General features: G+C 30.1%; 1 protein-coding gene across 2 annotated transcripts in view; it reads right to left on the minus strand.

The window, feature by feature from the left end:
* LOC116778069 (forkhead box protein L2-like) overlaps window positions 1-17074 on the minus strand; it is a 40042-nt gene extending 22968 nt beyond the window's left edge. The window contains exons 1-3 of one of the 2 annotated variants that reach the window (XM_032671933.2): window positions 16702-17074; window positions 11167-11306; window positions 1412-1523 (exon numbers count right to left, since the gene is read on the minus strand). In XM_032671933.2, coding sequence (XP_032527824.1) covers window positions 1412-1523; window positions 11167-11306; window position 16702 — 253 coding nt within the window. In that variant the 5' untranslated portion in view covers window positions 16703-17074. Of the gene's footprint in view, window positions 1-1411; window positions 1524-11166; window positions 11307-16697 lie in introns of both variants that reach the window. The other variant, XM_032671935.2, reaches the window with a different exon arrangement.
* Between the last annotated feature and the right edge of the window lie 4655 nt (window positions 17075-21729).

Below are 21729 nucleotides of genomic sequence, written 5' to 3' on the forward strand. Positions count from 1 at the left end.
AAATTGTAATCATATAATATCTAAAATTAATCATAATGAACAAATAAAATCCAAGAATCCAAATAATGTTCAATACGCTCGTTTGAATATAAAGAGTTCAAAACGATTCATAGAGTAAATATCTAAGTAATATCATTAGGGTTGTAAAGCCCACGTACGTCAAGGTTCCGCGGCGCTGAAAATAACCGGCAAGTTTTACACCGGACGGGAATAACGAGCAATTTACTTCACGAATCAAATCCACAGTTTATTGGCGATTAAACCTATCAATGAGTTTCCGGCACCGGCTGACACTTTAAAACGATAATCAAAACTGTTCTCAATGAACAATGCGTTCGAGTCGTAAATTACACCAACTTGGTGCCATAAGTCACCCTGCCACAATAGCACTTGAGTTCCAATAGCTATAAAGCTTACGGTGTCTTAGAATTTTGCCATACTTTAATTCGATTTATTTAAAAGAATGTTTATATTTATTAGTCTAGTTTGTATTAGTTAGTCCTCTACACTTTTACAGATATTTATCCTAAGTATAAGTAAATTGTGAGTTTGTAATTAGAGCGCATCACAAGTAATACGAAATTATTGAAAAAGTATGACTTCCACTGTTATTAATATTTCGCTTTAAAGTGTAAATAAATCGTAATGAAATGTCTTATTCAATTTTCTATGATCATAACAAATTAAATTAAATTCATTTCTTTATTCATTGAAAAAAAATATTTTCAATCAGCTATAAAAGGTGGGCATATTCTGGTGGGCGTTGAAAGAAGATTTACACCTTACCAATTATATTGCATCCACCCATAATTAAATATAAGAAAATTGCAAGGTTTCACTACTATTATATATATTGTTATTTGTTCCACAATTTTATGCTTATGTTACGCCACACCACATACGAAGCTATTACAGTTTTTCATTCATAAATCTACGTAATTATAGTAATAATATAGGTTTTTGAATGAAAAAACCGGAAGCGCATCGATGGAAAATTGTGTTAAGCATACAGAACTTAAGCTCGAATACGGCTTTTTTTTAAGTTATGTTTATAGCCAGTAATCAACAGTGGCTGCCCATTTGATTTTCCTATAGTCCCGCTCCCTAAATAGATTCTAAGACAAAATATTCAAAGAAATTAAATTACAAAGTTCTACAAATAAAGAAATCTATTTCAGAGACGGGATCATAACTCGGTATTTGCAAAAATTTAAACTATTTTTGGAATACAAGTCATTGTGAAACATAAAACCATACTACATGTGTGATTATATATTTACTAAAAGCGTATTGTCTCCTTTGTTATTCATATCAGATTCTGTATATGAGATTGTTATAAATATACGAAATTTTCCGGTTAGCTAATATTCGAAATCTATATTATCATAATTGATCTACTTAAATCACTTACCTCCAGTATGCGGTAGAGTAACGGTGCATAAAGCAGACGGTGACAGGTTGTATACCGGTTCCTCTTTTGGTTTCAACAATTCGGCAGTGGACACAGCGTGAATAGATAGTTCCTGTAGAAAAGATAGCAATTGTTACGAAATTAAGGAAATAATTTACAATAAATTAATTGTAAACATAATGAATTATACATAAAATAATTATTAATTATTATAATGGATCAATTTAATGATACTTTATAAATACCAGAAGCATCACTGGTCTTGTATAATTTATTTATGCAATAGACTATTTGAAATAAGCAAATTAATTTTCAATATTTTCTTTTAATAGATGTTTTTACGGTTTCTCGTGAACTTTTAATATTTATCAACACAACCTAGTTCTATTCATAAAATCAATTTATCAAGTCAATATCAATTTATCAAATTAATTTAAAATACCATTCAATGTTATTAAAAGATTTAATAAACTGTTCGGAAAATGTCACTGATTCTTTTAATTTTAAATGATGTGTATATACTGTTAAAGTATTCGTGCAATTCATTAAAAACATACATTAATTGTAACATTTAAGAAGAATGTTGGATATTCACGTAAACGTATTATTTCATACGAGACCTTTGTTTCAACGTATCGCTTTATAAATAAAAAATGTTAAGAATTATCATCGAAATAACACATGTGTACTATATTTCTAATTTAAATATTAAATCGAATCTTTAGGAGATGGCCAATAAATAGTCGAGAATGTCTATTTTTGAATACGTGGGATGCTTTCACGGTTCGTGAATGAAGTCGCCCCTTCGCGTAATTTCGAAAACGCCCGACATCTCGTTTACAGCGGAAAATAACCTGAGCTTACAGTTCCAAACATCTAATACATTGCTTAGCTGTTGAATAAAAAGTATAGAATGCATTATTATTAAATTTTATTATGAAAGATATCAATAGTTTAATATGGTTGCAGCGTTACGAGTGCGTAAGGATAATATTCGATATCGTTTCTATGTTTCTGATATCTTAAAACGCTGTTCGCTTCTCGCGTGAAGCGACGTGTTAGCTTTTGTCAGAGTCATCTATATCGGAACTGATTTGTACGGAACAGCTGCAAGAACGCACCTATTAACCACTGATACATGTTTGTCAGTCGGCTATTAGCGGGAACGAGATGGAGCAACACGATTATACATGTCCAAGTGAGATGGACTCACTTCTCCAATTCACCGGCGATATTTATTTGCTGCATCGCGACACTTCAGAAAAATTCCCGTTCCAAAAAAATTTGAATTGCTTTATAAGCGACATCTCCGTTGGCAGGCAATATCTTTGGCTTCTATATAAAGAAGTATGGTCAAGGATTATTATGAAATCTGAAGTAATTAAAATAATTTGATGTATTTAATAAAACAATGATGAATTAAATCATTTCTATGAAGAAAAAAATTGAAGTTTAAAATGGTCTTAAGTTAAATATTATAAAAACATGTTTTCCACTACGAAAATTGTACGGCATCCACAAAAGTAAAATTGATACATGTTTTAATTAATATAAGAGAGACTCTCTCCCGCCTTTTGTCCTCATTAATCCGTTCTATGATATGGACTGAAAAGGTTTAGTTAGAAACGGTTTGCAATTTGCATCTCTCTTAACTTGTCGGACAGTACCATAGTTTTTGCGTTTTACGCATAACATTTACTTAATAATTTTGACTGTCGGACTTGTTAGTATTAAAAATATGTATGAAAAATAGAGACACGACACGATGACGAGACGACAGCGAACCGCGGGGCGGATTAACCAGAAATAACTCTGTAATTAATGACATTTTCAAGAACAGAATCTTGAGAGTATAGAGAAATAAAATGACAGAAGAAAATTTTTAGAAAACAAAATTTTATAAAAATACCAAAAAATTGCTTATATATAGGGAAGCATAAATAAATTTTCATATTTCTCTTCAGGCATTCCGAAATGTAAAGTATTTTGAGTCATCACAGAATAATAAAAGATATGATAAAAGAGAAAATTTGGTAAAAAATTTTTACTTTGACATCTGTACCATTGTACTCAGTCTTTAAAACAAAGTCAACAAATAATAAAACCTAATACATTATTTATCACTCCTCTATTTTTATCAGTAAAATTACACCTTCTAAGTCAGAGTAGTTTGTGCCATATTAATTTTATTTTTATCGAAGCCCGTTTACGAAGTTACTTTTAATTAGTATTTAATGCATAGCCATTATATAAGCTACAAAAACAAGTGGTTCGTGAAATAATCCATTGTAGTTTGACAGTTTTATTTTCACAGCGACCTTACATAACATTGCTTGCCACCAAGTAAAAATGTTACTTTAAAGGCCACCCACGAGCAAAAACTAAACGTTGCAAATATGTGCACTACAATCTTGTTAACTTGAATTACCTGTGCTTGTTTTGACTTTGTACTTCTGTGCGTGTTACTACTTATACTTAAATTGGAATTTGTTTTCTGGTAAAAATATTTCAAGATATATATTTTTTTTAATGTTTCTAGGTTTTGATAAATACTTTTATATTATTTTCTGTAACCTACGTAACATTTTCACTTTTAGAACTTTATTCTATAACCGACATCCATTAAATCACTTAGTATTCAGAGTATATTAATAAAAGTTAAAAAAAAAATAATTCAACATGCTTAGTTCATATGTACGACCACTAACATGAATCTATGTCTATTATATACATAGGGAAAAATTTCATTGTTTTTTTTTTAATATTTAAAAAGTATTTTTTTATATTTCATTTTTAAACTCATAACACATTTGTTTAAAGACTAATGATGTTATAAGAATGTAAATATTCTTTAACCGTTAACGACGTTTTTATAAACCCTTTCGAATGAAAATTACAAAACAATAAATACTACACAACTTATCGACTTCCTTTGCAAAACGCAAGGTAGGCAACGGAATATGCTGACAGAATAAAAATGTGACTCCAATGTTGTAGCGTAAAATTAAGAATTAGCGTTATTTCATCTATTATACGCTGCATTGCAATGAGGTCAGTATTGCGACATGGAGTGCTTAGACAAATGAATATTTATGTTTGTGGGTCATTTAAATTTTCAAGGGCATTGACCATAAATAAAATCAAATCTAGAATACTAATTAAATAGTTAAATAAACTGAATTTACTGATTGTAACATTAAAAAGTACAGTTTTCAATTCACAGTATTATTACTTTTACTGTTAAAAAAAATTTAATCGAACAAACGAGGATCTGATTCCATTTGCTTTTACAGAACTTCCGCTTATAGAGCTATTGAGTTCCGGTGCCTTTGGGTTTTATATGGGTTTTATTTATTACGTGAAGTGTTGTGTATTAAATCCTGATCCGAAAACGTGTGGTGGATGCAATCAATTTCGAGCGTATGGAAATTGCTATATACACAGACATTCATGTATACCTACCTATTAATGTATGTAAAAATTTAGTGTTTTTAAAAAAAATATGGCATATCTTTTTTTTTTCATATCATAAAAATATTAGGATATTTCTTTATTGTAACTAAGTCATGATTTTATATTGAATAATTTCTTTCTAAACAAATTTTGAAAACTTTGTTAATACTGCAGTCTTGTCCGTTAAAGCTACATAATTTATACATTTTATTTAAATCAAGAACATAGCTGCGAAGACAATTGTATATAACTTACGTGGCAAAACCAATACGGGGTCATGAAACAGTTTAAAAAAGCAATGCGTCTTATATTTGTCACAGAGGAGATCGGGTTACAGTCATTCGAGTGCCCGCCAGCTGACCTGTACACTTCTAGGGTTAGGCAAAGCAAGAAGTCACTGGAAGCTATACTTATTATTCTTTATTATTTAATATTAAATATTATGTTTAAGATCGTAGTTAAATAGACGTGTGAGGCTGATTATAAAAAATATATCTGCTCTTTATTTAAAGTTATCTTTTTTTTAAATAAGATCTTTATTCAAATTATTCCTTAGTCATTGTTGTTAGCCAGATAACAATACATAGTTTTATAATATATTTTACTCTGCTTATCACTAGTATTTTTTTTTATATCAACATTACTTCAGCCTAAGAGCAGTCCGGTCGCTCAGAGTTTGCGTTTCTGTCACTTGTCAAATGGTCATGATCAAAAGTGCTAATATTTGATTGCAATCTTTATTCATATGTATTCAAATCAATATATGAACACACAATTTGCTTTTTTCATAGGAATTTTATTTGATACAAATGAAATGGTTAATTTGATATAATGAGATTAAAAAATACCAAATAACAATTCCCTCGTTACTTTTTCACATCAATGCCAAAAATCACAATTGACGACAAAACTAATACTTTTCTTTAGATTTATATTATTGAACTAAGTAAAGGTATATATAAATGTGCCAAGTTTTATCCCCTATTTCGATCAGGAATTCTGAGTTGTAGGTACACATAATTCGGAAACTAATTTGACCAAATATCTCAGTCATATGATAAAAAATATTTTTTATAATGAAAGAATATAGACGATATAAAATTATAAAATCAAAGTAACGAAGTCGTAACGATGTTCTCTGATATCGCAGTAATCCCTCTTCTATAGACGCTTCACTTTCCTCGTATTCCCAGTTTCGCTTTATAATATGTACATGTATACATAGATTATATATGTGTGACTTTCAGAGAGTCCCCAGTTGATAACTGGGAGCAAATCTCACTAGGTACGATGCCAGACTGTTATTATTAGTTCTGATGACGTTTTCATATAACTTAATGAAATTAACTGTCTAAAAGACTAAAATATTTTGTTTGAATTCATTCATGTAATTGAATCATCTGTTTTGTTTATATTAGTAAAATATTAAAAGTTGGACCTTTGATATATTATTAAGAATTTAATTTCATTAACCTTTTTTTTACGCTCAATCTTAGTAAACTATTACTAGCTAGCGTTATCGGAGTGATATTTTTAGATGTAAGGCATATTTTACCGCAAATATTTCTCTTATTTGAATAGACCAACCATAAAAATTTCGATCTGGATTTGTAATTAAAAAAGAACATGCAGAACTTAAAAAAAAAACTTCAGCAATTTGATTTAGCAGTAATTATGAATAAAACTAAGTTAAACGCAAAAATAATCATCAAATGAAAATATCATGGTAAATAAATTTTGGTCCTTTTTTATATACATAGTGTATTTATTTTACTGTAATTATTTTTTATAGAATAAAAAAACGAGTGTTATATAGAGAGATTATTGCTAGTGAAGAAAATTATATCTGAAATTTATTAAATAAGGTACGGAATACTATCACTTGCATCGACTTGCGCTTCGCCTTCCTGTCTCGGGCAATATTTCATCAAGCAGGGAACAAAGCGCGTCGTTGATTAGCCCGTGAACATTGTTTTTTGTTCATACCGGCCGTATTACATTTAGTTCGATTGTACATTCGACTCTGACAAAGAAAAACAATGTTCAACATTAGGTATCGATCTATTCATTTATATTACACTGAATATTTTTTAAATTAAAATATACAAGTGTTACTTTGTGATTACTTAGTTCCTAACTTCGGATTAGTTTTCGATTGATCTGGAATGTAGTAATGTTGCTGTTGTAAAGAAAAAAAACTTTTACGAATCATAATGAGATCTAAGACTTTCGCGAGTTTCATTCATTTTACGAATCATTATATCGTTCACGAAACCTTCTATAAACAAATTTCTTTATTCTTAATCATTGATAACACAACTTCATTACGCTGAAAATCTTAAGATAAATGAACTCCGAGAGTTTAAAGTTTCTAATATACTATACTTTAATATGTTGCACATTTTCATAGTTTATGGCATTTGTATTAAACCATTACGAATAAATAATAAATGTAGGTAAAAAAAATTACACTTAGCTGTATTTTTTAAATTTGTATAAGCAGTTATTCACAATATTTCATCATTCCAATTTTTAATCAGAGCGTGTCATAAATAGTTTATCGATTTGAGAATCTGTATCGTTATTATGAACTTGTGTCAGGGACAAAAGATAAGATGATTTAAATTACTTTAGTTTTCTTAAATTTTCAACCTAAAACTATGTAAAAATATAATCATCTTGTCCAATTTTAGCTTTTATGAATATATGACAAAATTCTTAACAAGACCATTAGAAACCATATTATTATAATTTAGATGTTTGAGTTTAACGTAAAGGAGCTTAGTCTAAAGAAAAATATAAAGTAGGGCGTTAATTAAAAAATATTTATAGATAAAAAGAGAAATAGAATAGTAACCGTTGGTAGGTAGGTCCATCTGACAATTTCTCGAACAAAAAGGACAACAAAGCATTTTTCTTGAATCTTCTGTAAGGGGGTGGTGGTATCACGATTCGATATTAAAATTTAATTTTATGCCAATATGTGATGGAACTCCTTCCTCTAGACGTCAAACAATACTCAGATCGTTAAATTAATCTTGAATTCTTAGAAATATACTTTTGAGGTGATAATAAAGACGATAACAGTACACTACTATTTACAATTATCGTCATATACGTCGCCCTTTTAATTTAAAAATAATTAGTAAACATCATCATTGCTCACTGCTGGTCATAGACATTTTCCAACCTTTTGCCACAACACTTTAAGTATATATCGTTTGATATTATTGAAAATAAACCTCTGCAAAACTCAACTGTGACACTCAGTCTTGTGCCTTCTTCATTCAAAAATATCCAACTGCACTGACCAAGTCGTCGGTCCGTCTAGTGAATAGTCTAAATGTGCTGCACTTCGAAGTACGCGGTCGCCGTTAATAAAAATAATATTATATATTAAAAAAAAAGGTAAACAATTTCGCTAAACAAATTTGATAATTGTTTTAAACCGACTTTTTACAAATAATATTCTTGTAAATAGCTCTCTATGGTATTCACGATCTGTTAAGTGCAAAATAATAAGATCACATGTCAAAGTATTTCAGATTACTTCGTATTTTGCAAATTAAGTCAAGCAAACAAGGTCGGTGATGTAATTACCACAGTGATAACAGATAACGTCACCAGATCATGTACTATATTGAAAAACATCAAAAACAAACCAAGCCTTCTAATACATAATAGTTTTGTTAATTTGTATATTGTTATTTATGAATAACAATTAAAACTATTTTACTTAAAGCAGTTTTTCTAAAGCCTTTACCGCTTCCTTACGCAATGTAGATCCCCTCATTAAATTTTTTGCAATTTTAAATAATCCACAGCATAAGCGTTATTTTGATATTCTAGCTAAAAATAGAGTTTCAAATTTCTTGAAAAAGCTAATAAAAAGTTGATTCCCAAAGATTTTGGGTTGACATTACAATGTATATTTATAATTGACGCAAAATATACACACCTACAACCATTTTTTATAACTATAGATAAAAAGTCACAGATCAAATAAATATTTAAATAATAAATTGACTTTATTTTTATCTCCTTAAAAATTAAATGTTATCACTGTAAATATTTAAAGAGCTAATATAAGTTCTGAATATCACAATATTTTTCCTTTATAACATTGGATCTGACATATTTGTTTGCTTTTGGCTCTCTCTCTCTCTAGCTTTAATTTTGCCTTTTTAATAAGGCTTTCGAGATCGACCATTAAAAGTCGATTTTACCTAATGAACTGGCTAACAAATGAATAAAGTTTCTGGCTTTAGTTCACAGAATGCTAGGTCGTCTTTATGTGGGACCAGCCAATAGAGCTCCAGATTTTGTAACGAAACAACATCTTTCAATAAAGAAACAAACCGTTTACATATTACATAATATCTGATTTTCGTTATACGACTGAAATAAGAGTAAAATTTGATCTACGTATACATGCAGGCGAGTCGAATTGCCAAATGCAGTAACTTAACTCCTGTACCACACGACCATAACTTTAAAATGTTTATTGTTTTGTGCTTCTTTTATTTTTTATATTTGTTCTGGTTTTATAGTTTCACACATTACCACTTTTACACTTTTTACAAATTCTTATTAGCAGTTTTTACTTTTATTATAAACATACTGTGACTTTTGATCGTAAAAAACATTACCTTATTATTATACCACGGGGTATACCAATTTTATGTCATTTTACACTAGTAAACGACACCAAAGCATTTATATTTTTTCTCTAGTTTTTTATTTTTTTTTGTTCGAAGTATAGCTTATCGAATTCTATAATTTTAATCCAACATTCAGCGAGCTCTTCGAGCTCTTGGTAAAACAATTCTTAGGGCCTAGATACAAGAAATTGTCACACATTTTCATTGTATTTTCAACATCTTCTTCGGATTAAATTTTTTTCCAGGAAAATATTCGCCGTGAGTCTTATTTATTCAAATAAATAATAGGAAGTAAAGCAGTGCAAGGTCCGAAGTCATTGTGAACGTGATAGAAGTTCGACATCACTAAGTTTTTAGATCATAGTCCACATAATTTTTGCAATATATAGTTAAGGATTGTCTTGTTGTAAAAGAAACCCTTTTTCTTTTAACGTATGGATCTTTTTTCTGTTAACACCTAGAAATTCCTCCAATGAAACCTCATACTAGCAAATTTGCAAATTAGCATATTAGCTTAGCATCAGTCGTTTTGTACCTACATCATTGATGATTCGATCATCTGAAATGGATTCGAAATGCCTACACTAAACCTTCATAATTCCACCACACCCACAAAAAAACTTTTCGTTCGAATCGACCTCTCTTCGCTACAGTTTCTGGTAATTGTCTTTTATCTAAATACAAATTTTCCATGTTCTAGATTTTTATATAAATCCATTTTCCGTCACAAGTAATAATTAATTTAATAGAATTTTCACTATTTGGTAGGGCAAGGAGCTGCACTCTAGTTTCGCATGAACCTCTGTTAATTCATGAGGCATTATTCGACAACTTTTATACACCTTAATTATGATTTTAAAATGCGATCAATACCTTTAGAAATCCAACGATCTCTGATCAGTGCCAGTACTGGGTTGTTTTTCTACGGCTTCCTTTATAAACTCAATACACCATAGTGAAACTGAGCGAAAACGATCTCCAAACGTCAGATCTCCACAATTATAAGAATTAAACAAACGCTGTGCCGTTCTTTCATTAACTGTTTCTTCACCTTCAATTTCATATATTTTTTTCTATCTGCTCTTTAAAGTTTTATTCCCAATGATGTTTTAACGCTATACGTATTTCATATTGATCGTACTCCATACTATTCATTATATAAACGCACTTTGCCGCAAACGAGCAAAAAGTGATTTATAAAAAGTAAAACAATTGTAGTCTTCATAGAGTTTGAATAAATAAAAAAGCTGTTAACATTTTGTAACTCAATTATGTAAATGAGAATCATTTCAAGAATAGATAGAAAATTAGTATGTAGAAATGACTAATCACATGTATAAGTTTATATATATACATTATAAGAGTACTGTTTATTGTTTGTTTTCTACGAATATAGAACTACATTCTTCAGTATCCATGTTTCCAAGACTAAAAAAAAACACGGCAAACAAATAATTTACAAAAACACAAAAAAATAGTCTAAGACTATTTCTTGAGAAATTAAATTTTGAAAAAATCTTCGTTTTATTTTATCTCGATGAATGTTCATGGAAACCGGTATCTGATTGGAATTAAACTATTTAGTCATACACAGCGGAGCCCCATTTAAAGACCAGAGCGAAGTAGTTGTGATGAACTTACCGTCGGGTGCTGCGAGTAGATTTGCATTCTTGACGGATCGGTATAAGAGACGGACAATTCGTTCATGTCGAATGGAAGCACGTCAGAAGTCAGCCGCGAGCCAGCGCTGGTTTGCGCACGTGCCCCATCTGCTCGTGCCACTGTTGAAATGTTTGGAATTAAAAATAACTTTTTTAAGGAAAATGCACCTACTTTCAGACGGGGGTATTTTTGAATGAAATTCTTAAATTCCGGGTGGGTTATTTTGTGAAATAATTATATTGGATTACATAGCGTATTTTTTCTGTACGATAAGTTTTCATCAAAGTGATATATAAGATAGTATAAGCATTTAAACATAACAATCACTAATTTAACTGCGTGAAAACTCTCATTTTTTTTCACATAAGATTATAAACGAAATTAATTAAGTTTAGAATTTTAAACAGAGTTGGCAATAGTTACTTGCTCTTAAATCAACATGTTGACTTCATAATCATCATCATTTGAAATACTCTTTCGTGTTTCAAAGTCTACGCATATTACAAATGTGAAAGTATATTTGCACCTTTCATGTTAGCTTATAAAGTTACATATGTTTTTTTTTATTACTATACAATATACATATATAAAAAATGTACAATTGTAATTTTTTCATGTGCATCACCAATTACGCTGCAGTTAAAAGCATATTGTTAATGCAAGATTTATTTAAATTAAACAAAGGTTTTCGGACACTACGTTTATTATTATTTAATAACTACATAATCCCGACCTTTAAGTTCCTTTAAGCAACCGTCATCGCGGGGAGACGAAATGGAAGTGAAGTTTTATTTATAAATCTGGGCATTCAATAGGGTCCCTATATTTTTTATTATTCATATAAAAATGGCGCAAGTCACATTTAATTATATGTTTTCGTGGAATCTGAAATCAGGTTTTTGACTGTTTAAAAGTGTTATTGTATTGCTTGTAATTAATTTCATTTACTTATGTGGGAGCAGTGTTTTCAAACATTTTATATACAAATACATTAATTTAAACCCCGAAATGTGTTGTCGTTCTATTCCCAGAAATAGTTTAATTAATATTTTACGCTTTACGTAAATATATCATTTAAGAACTTATAAGCAAAACTTTGTAAGCCCTTTTCACTCTTAAAAATATTAACCACAACGTATTTGCACTATTACAGAGAAAAATTTTATAAAAAAAAATTGTAAATTTGAATCATACCAAAAATTATAACAAAAATAATATCTTTGGTCAATGAGGTAAAGTTAGAGAAAGGGTATCCGGCGAAATATTTTTTAGAACTTAATAGAATTTGAAAATAATTTAAAGCAAATATATATCTTAGAGTATTGAGCTTATAACCAAACAGCACAATTCCGAAGCTAAATCATTACGTCCGAACCATTTATACTGAAGGAATTTTATTTCACTATTCACACAATTCAGACTATAATGCGCGAGTTTGTGAGGTGAGAGGTATTAACCCACCAGTGATACTCTGTACATCAATGCTGTAAATTAAATTTTTGCAAACGTTGTGATCAGAATCCTGCTGTCTGATATTTGATAGCTTAACATTATTTATGCTGCTATATTTTGAACAGAAGTTTTATTTGAATTTTCGTCATAATACATAGGAAAAATTTAAGGTTTTCAAATTTGTTTTATTTCTGAGTAACATTATTAATAAATTTTAAAGTTCCACCATTTGTTAATTTTTTTTGAAATTGACGTCCTTTAAAGTTTCGATTTTTAATGTTGTTCAGTGAAAAATATATATATACAGTTGCTCACATAATGCTATTTTATAATCAAATGTATTAAGCATAGAGTTCCAATTATGATAACTTTATTTCAATAAAATGCCTTATATCAACACTGAAAATTGTGGTAAAAACCTCTCTTCGAGATTGGAAATTGTGATCTTGACAGGTTTTCGCGCTCATCAAATCGAAAACCAATCTATAAAACACTTATTCAAATAATAATAATCTACAATTTATACAAATAAACAATGAATGTAATTCTCAATTTTAGATTCCTATGACATTTAATATTCGCTGAGAATTTTTGCCAAATTCATTGAATAACAAAATTGCCTTATTGTATACCAAGTATAAAATTGAACCATTTTGTTTATCACAATAAGTTTTGTTTATTAGATTTATAATTGACAGTAGGTATGACAAAATTGTTTAATTTCAAATCGAATTTTATTCATACTATATTTATTATTTTTATATATAAGTAAAATTATTGATATTGATAAATATATTTGCTTCATTGAATCCGACACCAATTTTATAACTGTCGTAATGGTTTTTGTCTCATAATAAGTCATGAAAATAATTATATCACAAAGGATATTAAATTGACATAGTAACTTCCACACAAAGGTTTGCTTTTCAACTTTAAATGATAGTAATTAAGTTTCGTATAAATTGACGGATTTTAAATATGCTCTGGAAAGGAATGGTTAATTAAAATATTTTCAAAATATATATTTCATCTAAAATATTGCAAATCGTAACAAAAAATTGATAGATACTCATGAAATATGTATTATAAGAAATGAATATTAAATAATATGATACTGTATGTTTTTTTTTTTAATTACTACTACCTTTTGGATGAATGTTATCAACTTTGGTCTGTAAAAGCCAGTGTATAAGATTATCAGTCACATTTTTCTAAAGTCATCAGCATCTCGTATCAGAAAAACCCACTTTCACTCATCAATTGAACCTCAGCATTAAAGCTATTTTAAAACACATCTTCTCATCAGAGTTTGGTAGTGGCACGACCAAGCTACCCAGATACTAATAACTTTTTAATTCTGATAGATTACAAATGACTGTTCGTTTCTTGAATCGCAACAGTGTGTCCTTCAAGAATCTTATTAATTTACTTGCTTCTTGTACGTATTTAAAATAGCTATGCATAAAAGGTGAGCACAAATCTCATGTATGCATATGTACATACACTCTCTAAATTAAGGACGTTAAAGGAAAAATGCAATGAGCTTTCCAAATGTAAAAAAAAAACACAATAAAAGAAGAACAATAAAATCAACATATTAGTAGAAGAAATAAACTATCACTTTTATAAAATGATTATAATTTTTATTAATTACAGATAACTTAAAAAAAAAATCCCTTACTAATAAAATGTACCTATTACAATATTGACAGATATATTTCAGTAATTTTAATGAGAGATGTAAAACACTTCAATCACAATTCACTTTTTCAAAATTTGCAAAAAAAAAATGGAAAAGTAAATAATGAGTTTCATTCATTATTGAATCAAAATATTTTCAGAATAAATTCAATCACAAATTCAGCACAAAAATCTTGACTGACTTGTATATATAGTTTACTTAATGTATTATATTTAGTTTATTTTAATTTAAAATATTTATACTTTTTTAATTAATTTCATTATCAATATAATTGAACTTGAATAACCAGATTCGAAAATAATAATGTTATCATTAACTATAAAACTTATTCAAAGTCACTGTCCATAAAAACATTTACTTTTCGCTAAGTAATGGGTGCTGGAAACTAAAATAATGGAGCAATCATTTCTATTGTAACGTCGCTTCAATACCGGAATTATTTTTTTAATATATGAAAATTTAATTGAAATATTAAATGTCTTTAAATTTCCTAACCAGTCATAACATTAATCTAATTTCACCTGATGATTAGTATCTAAATCTTTAAAAAAGTACTATTAAATCAACAAATATTCCACTGATTATTTTAAATTTTCTGTTCTTTTATCTTAAATAAAATGAACACGAAAGATTAAAATAAAGAAATCATTTGTTGGAATTTATAATTTCTATGAAAGCAATTAACCTTCGGATCAATGATAAATCATAAATTATTTCTTTCTTTACATATGAAATTGATGAGTTAATCTAATAAAAAAGGTTCATTAAAGTTCCGACCCTCACTTTTAACTAAGTTTTCGAACTCAGGGTCAAAATTCTTCAGTCGTATTAAACTTTTCAATAGATATCCCATTCCATTCCTTGTTAAAAACCCCTTTAAAGGAATACTGTTTTGGATAGACATACCCTAAATAAAACTACATTAGTTGAAGACTAATCTTTGTTTCGAATAAGGTTTGACATAATCGTACCAGTTTTGTTAAAGTTAACGAAACTGATTATGTTGCAGTTTTGAAATAGTGGACAGTAAAGAAAAAAATTGTGAACTGAGATTCCTTTCTTATTCCTCATATCGCGGTTTGTCATCATTTTTATAACTCTTCGAACACAAATGAAACCTTCGGTAGAGGTTTTGATGTAAAGTAATTATTCTTTCCGAACAACTGACCTGGTTTCTTTGGGGTCATTATTTAATTATCGTCAAACTATAGATTTCAAGTAATGCACAATTAGTTGTTTAAAATTTTATATGGAGAACATATATAACACAAAATTAATCATTTTATTAGAACTCTAAAAATCGTATATTGAAGTTACCAAGAAAGTAGTATAAAAAAGCTCAACCGAATCCTAATCTTTTCATACAGTCAGTATGGTAACTTACAATTTATCATACAGTTCATTGGATATTGTGACGAAAATGTAAAATTGAATATTATATTTCTTTTGTAATTGCCAATTATGTCAAATGTGACGCGTCCATTTTATTAATTGAGATTGACTAGTGCGAACAAAGTTATGTGACTATACAATTTTGTTGTTATTTTAAATATATTAATATTTGACATATATAATCTGAACTAAACAAGAGAGGTCTAGTGATAAAAATACGTATTAAGGTTAAACAATGCTTCACTTATTATAATTTGTACTAAAAGTGTTATACAATTCATTGTGCGTTTGAAAATAGTTATTTAAAGTTATGTTTGCTAAGTTTTTGAGGAACTTTATCACTGTTGGAGAAGGTCAATTGAATATATCATAATAAATAATAATAAATTCAATTCCTCGACGTTAAAGAAGAAATTTTAATTAAGTATACCACATCAAAACAGAATTTTATAACTACCAATGATAACTATCAATATAAAATAGTTTACAAACTAATAATTTCTAACTTAACATGAATTGTACACAATTTTTAAAAAATAACATAAAAAACCTTGAACAACTGACAAAGTATTTCTTATGTAATAGAAAAGCATTCATGATGATGCTACATTATTCCGCTTCATTGTGATATAGTTGGAATTGTTTTTCTTTTTATATTTGAAATTATAAATAAGTAATACGACTTAGAGATATAATTAAAAACATTAAAATTTTCATGCAAAACGTAAAACTAAATAGCAAGTTTTTTCCGTAAATTGTTACTACATCAACAAACAGTTTTACTCTTTTTGCATATATATTTTTAAAGAAATATAAACGCATGATCAATAAAAAAAATATGAAGCAATTTGAAACAAAACTTTGTAGTTAGCATAATTTTATAGCGCAATAAAATTGCATAAGTGCCGCATTATAAACTAAAATCGCCTATTCATGCATTTACTACTCCACAACACCTACTCACCCACTTTTTAAGTATTCGGCCAGGTGTTTGAATCCTGTCTCCTTCAGAATTAAAATCCGAACAATTTGTTAACTTTTTTGTACATATTAAAACAAAGGAACACTGAACATGTTCAGTAACACTAAGCGCGTTATAACTGATGTGCGTTTAGGGCGGGCGGACGTGCGAACGGCACGAGATGCTGCCGTGAAAAGCTACGCAGAGCACGACAGACGATGCGACGCTCGCCTCACTCAGTGCGAACTAAGCGGTAACTGGTAAGCCGTAGCTTGCAACGCGATGTAAGTTTGACGAATAGGCGATGTTCACTGAAGTAAGCTGAGGCGTTTGAGACACTGGCAACAATATAATAATGTCTTCGGAGTCATCACTCTCAGTGTATTGTCTTGTGATCGGTTCACACCTGGTAATTACTAATTACAAATAAGAAGTACGTTGATTAAGATATATAATCTTGTTAATCTAAAGTCGAGTGGGAAAGGCCGTAGCCTCATTGGCGGAGCTGAGTCGCCCAAAGCCAATGACGGCGAAAGGAGGAGTCGCTATGCATTGCTACAAATTTTGGCGAGACGAATCGCTTCTTTTATTGTAATCTTTTAAGACATTCTACAAAAATGTAAGTATTATATAAGCTGAATTAAGACCTCCTGAAGCACTGTACTCAATCCATATTTCAGCGCAATATAAAGCAACAATAAATATCAATGTGAAATATTATATACCAATAAAAATAAAAATATACTCGTGGCATTGAGATTTTCTTATTACTAACATGTTCTTACTTGTCGTTTTTAATCCACAAATAAATCTCCGTGTAATATTGCACTGACAACATTTCACATCAATCTAAGAATTTTGAGATACTTTGACTTTTCCAAGTAATTGGTACGCCAAACGTAAAAACGTGAAAAAATATGGCTTAGAAACTATATTTTTTTAAATCATTAACTGGGCACCTATGTGTAGATACATTGGACTGTAATATTTTTAAGGCCACAGATTCCAGAAAATCAAATTGAATTGGAAAATGAACAACATGCTCCATCAAGTAAAAGGTTTTAACGGTGTATTCTCAAAATAAGTGTGTCGCAAATAAGTCTCAAAAGAAGTCCATAAAACAGAGTGAAATGTATTGTAAATTACAAAACTAAATATCAGGGTTTTCTTAACTCTACAAATGCGTCAGTAATTTGTTTAATGTTTAATATATGCTTTTTAAAAAATGTTTTATACATTGCGACCTTGAAGAAAACTTAAGTAAAACGTATATTGCACCCTCTTCTGAAAGGATACTTTTATTCAACTTTTATTAAAACCTTTCCTTATATTGCAAAGGCTCTTAAGAGTTGAAGAACGTAATCTTTTCAATATTTTCCGTTCTCCAGTTTACTTTAGTTCGTTAATTGAAATTACTTGTTTGATACAAGTACATTCAGAAACCATACTTTCACTATTTATGTGTAGTTGATTGTAACATCTATAGGTAGTAACCGTCATGGTTCTTCATATAGTAACATTTGCTAGGAAATTCTTTGATAAACAATATAAATAAAAAAATTTCAATACATAACTTTTTAGTAAAGTGTTAGCAAGTATGTAGTAGTGATTATAGGGTATTCGTTTATTTTATTGGATAGATCAAATTAATTATCCTTGTTTGTATAAAACTATTTAAATTACCTAATCCGAATTAACTTGATTCAACAGTAGGAAAGTATTGTAATTTTTGTTATTCCTCGAGACATATTTCATTGAATTTATTATTAATAAATCTAAAAATTGTGTACTATACCGATAATCTGCAAAAAAAAACCTCTTGGATTTTATGGCACTCTGACGAAACGATAAATGTATATTATTTTAAGCCTAAAATAATTAAAAAGTCTTTCTATTTTATTATTTGAAATCATTTTTGTTTAAAACCAACCTTTATAGTGTACCTATTAAAACGTAACAAATTAACTATATTTCAAAGAAATCTATTGGAAACTGACAAGAACCCTCTTTAAACTTGAGTTTGAAGTTGTTCGTTAATTCTTCTTGAAAATGATAGCAAGAAATATAATGTTTACGTGCCATTGAGAAAAGGGCTATTCTAATTCTCATATTTGTATCAAAAATTATTTTATCTGAAAAAGAATGCATTTTTTTATTTAAGATGTTTATACTTTAGACTTTTTATATAGTTTTATTGTAGAACAATAAGTTTTAGGTAGTAACTAGCTTTTGCCAGCGACTACGTCCGCGTTTCCGTCGTTTTTCGTAAAAAAAGTAGCATATGTCCTTCCTCACAGTTCAGTGGTTTTGATGTAACAGACAGATTAATTTTCTTATTTTAGTAGGGTAAAATAATATGTCAATCCACAATTCTGTTGAAAAATATAAGGAAACGCAGAATATTATTATTAATAGCTGTGCCCGCGAGTCCGTCAGCGTGTAACTCCTTGTTTGTTATTAAGTGAATGTATTGCTAATATTGTTTAGATCACTTTCACATGAGGCTTAAGTACCTATGGAACGAAAATACTTCAGCGCAAAGCTTCCGGGTAAACTATATTGAAAGTTGACCGGTTCGGCACGTGAACATAAAAATTTCTAGAACTGCTAACCCAGGAAAGAGCAACGTTTAACTGAACATGAAACAACTGACACCGAGAGCGGGAAACAACTGACACCGAGATTTACTTCAGCAAAGTCTGCCCTTGAGCCTTATTAATTGTCATTGCATAGCACACCGAAACTTGGAATTGCGTTCTTTTAAATTGGAGTGGAAAAATATTTGGTATTCTGGTAATAAAGACGGTTTTTCCTGCACCGCAACCTGTTACAATTTGAGCCTCGATTACATTTTGTTGCAACTGGATTACTTTTAGCAGAGTTCTACAGCAAAGTTGTGGTGGTCTTAAATTTCGAAGCAGAATAATCGGAATGCTAATTTCATGAGAAGAATTTCATATTTAAAGAATTGAAAATTCTATCGGGAAATTAATGGCTTCTTGTTCATTGACCATTCTATTTATTGAACTATAATCTTTGCTTTCCCCCTGTATATAGTATAGTATCTTATTATAAATCTCAGATGCCTGGTCATTGCGAGGAGTTAAAATGGACCTTTCGCAAAGTCAAGAATTGTCCCTATTTAATATATTTGTTACGTCACCGTAAACCGACGGTATAAGATGTTGTTGGGAATGGACTATACAACATAACTCAGGCGTCAGAATAAGTTTTCCTTGGTGTAGTTGTGAGTAGGCACTTTTACCAATCTTTAATAATATATCAGAAAATTCACGATCATCCAGGCTATCTCCAGTTCTATTCACCGATTGTATGACACGTCACAAGTAAGAGCTTTGAGAGCCGAGTTTGTCGGAAATCACCACAAAATAAAACCGTGACACCGCCCATTCGTCGATCATTTTGTCTTATATCCCTTAGAGTTCTATCTACCGCTTCTACTACTTTTCATTCATCCCATATGATTAAATTACACTCACGTAATACCTTGGCTTTGTCGCTGTTTCTTGAAATATTACAGGTTGGACTTTCCATGCAATCTAAATCAATTGGTATTTTATACTTATTTTTTTACGTCCTGGTAGCAATGTTACAACTATCCCTGATCAAGCCACGACAAGAGCAATTCTACGCTAATTTCGAACATAAGCTAATATTAATTTAGTCAAAAAGGTTTTCCCAGTTCCCCCTGGTGCATCTAAAAACCGTATTGTTCCTAAATTATTCTGGACACTCTCGGGCAGGCGATCATAGACTGAACGTTACAGTCATCATTGGGACACCGTTTTCTAATGGTGCCAGCAGTTCCATTGACTTGCAACCAATCCATGCGGAATATGCACTATTGGTAACCTCTCCGACTGAGGTTGGTGTTGGCAAACCATATTTACAGTGTGTTTTACCGCCTACTGCTGTTAAGTCTTCGTGCTGAGCTAATAAGCACTAATTAATGGCATGAACACTGAAATTATCACTAGTTGCGCCTACATCATTGTGAGATATATTTCAAAAAAAGTGTTCTGCAAATTTTTCTTTATATTTTTCACATAATTGAACCGGATTTGACAAATTATTAAATGTGAGCAATGTTACAAATAAATGGCGTAACCTTCGTGGATTATCACTAACATAGGATTCTGCTAAAGCGTCTTCCCAACGCTGATCATTTTCAAGCAAATGACGCGCTTGGCAAGCTGCATGATAAGTTGGATAAACAACATCGTCTATTGTTCTCAAATCCATAAATGATGTTGGTCATCACACTGTAGGTAATAATAATCTCAAATAGAAACACGCGGCGTTGTTAGGATGAACGGTATACACTCTACCAAGAACGTGTTCTTTGAAAATACCTGACTCGCTATCTACAGGCCTGCCACGGCGTCTACCGTTAAAGACACCTCGTTGCTTATCGTAGGTATTATACAATGGAACTTCCTCATACAGAAGAAATTTTGCAAAATTATCAGTTCGGCAAAGTCGAAAGAATGCTAATAAAGTTTTTTGTCTAGGGTTCTCTAATTTTCGGCGTTGAAATATATACGTTGACCACCTTCGAGATGAAAATCCAGATGGGTCACAGGTGAATATCTTTCGTGAATGTTAAAACTTAAAATCCGAAACACAGCTTCTGATATAGCTGATATATCTGCTTGATATATCTGCCTGCCTGCCAAACGTAGCTTGGTCGCTTCCCTTGTTAATATGCTTAAAAAATATTTTATTGACTCTACACTATAACACATTTCTACATTTTTGTGAGCTTGAAATGCTCTGGAAAACACAGGCGAATACGGAACGACCCATCTTTTATCTAAAGTAACCTGTTGTTCAGACACTCGATTTTCAACAGTAAAACAACCATTGTCTCTTGAACGGCGATGATATGATGTGTATCGACGATGTCCTGTTACAGTTTCGTCCATTAATGCTTTTGGATATCTTTTAGTGCAACGACCGCCTTGCATGCAAGGGGTAATCCCGTTAAATGCACCACATGGACTATGTATGATAT

Source organism: Danaus plexippus, chromosome Z, assembly GCF_018135715.1.
Source record: "Danaus plexippus chromosome Z, MEX_DaPlex, whole genome shotgun sequence".
In the NCBI taxonomy this organism is placed as follows: Eukaryota; Metazoa; Arthropoda; class Insecta; order Lepidoptera; family Nymphalidae; genus Danaus; species Danaus plexippus.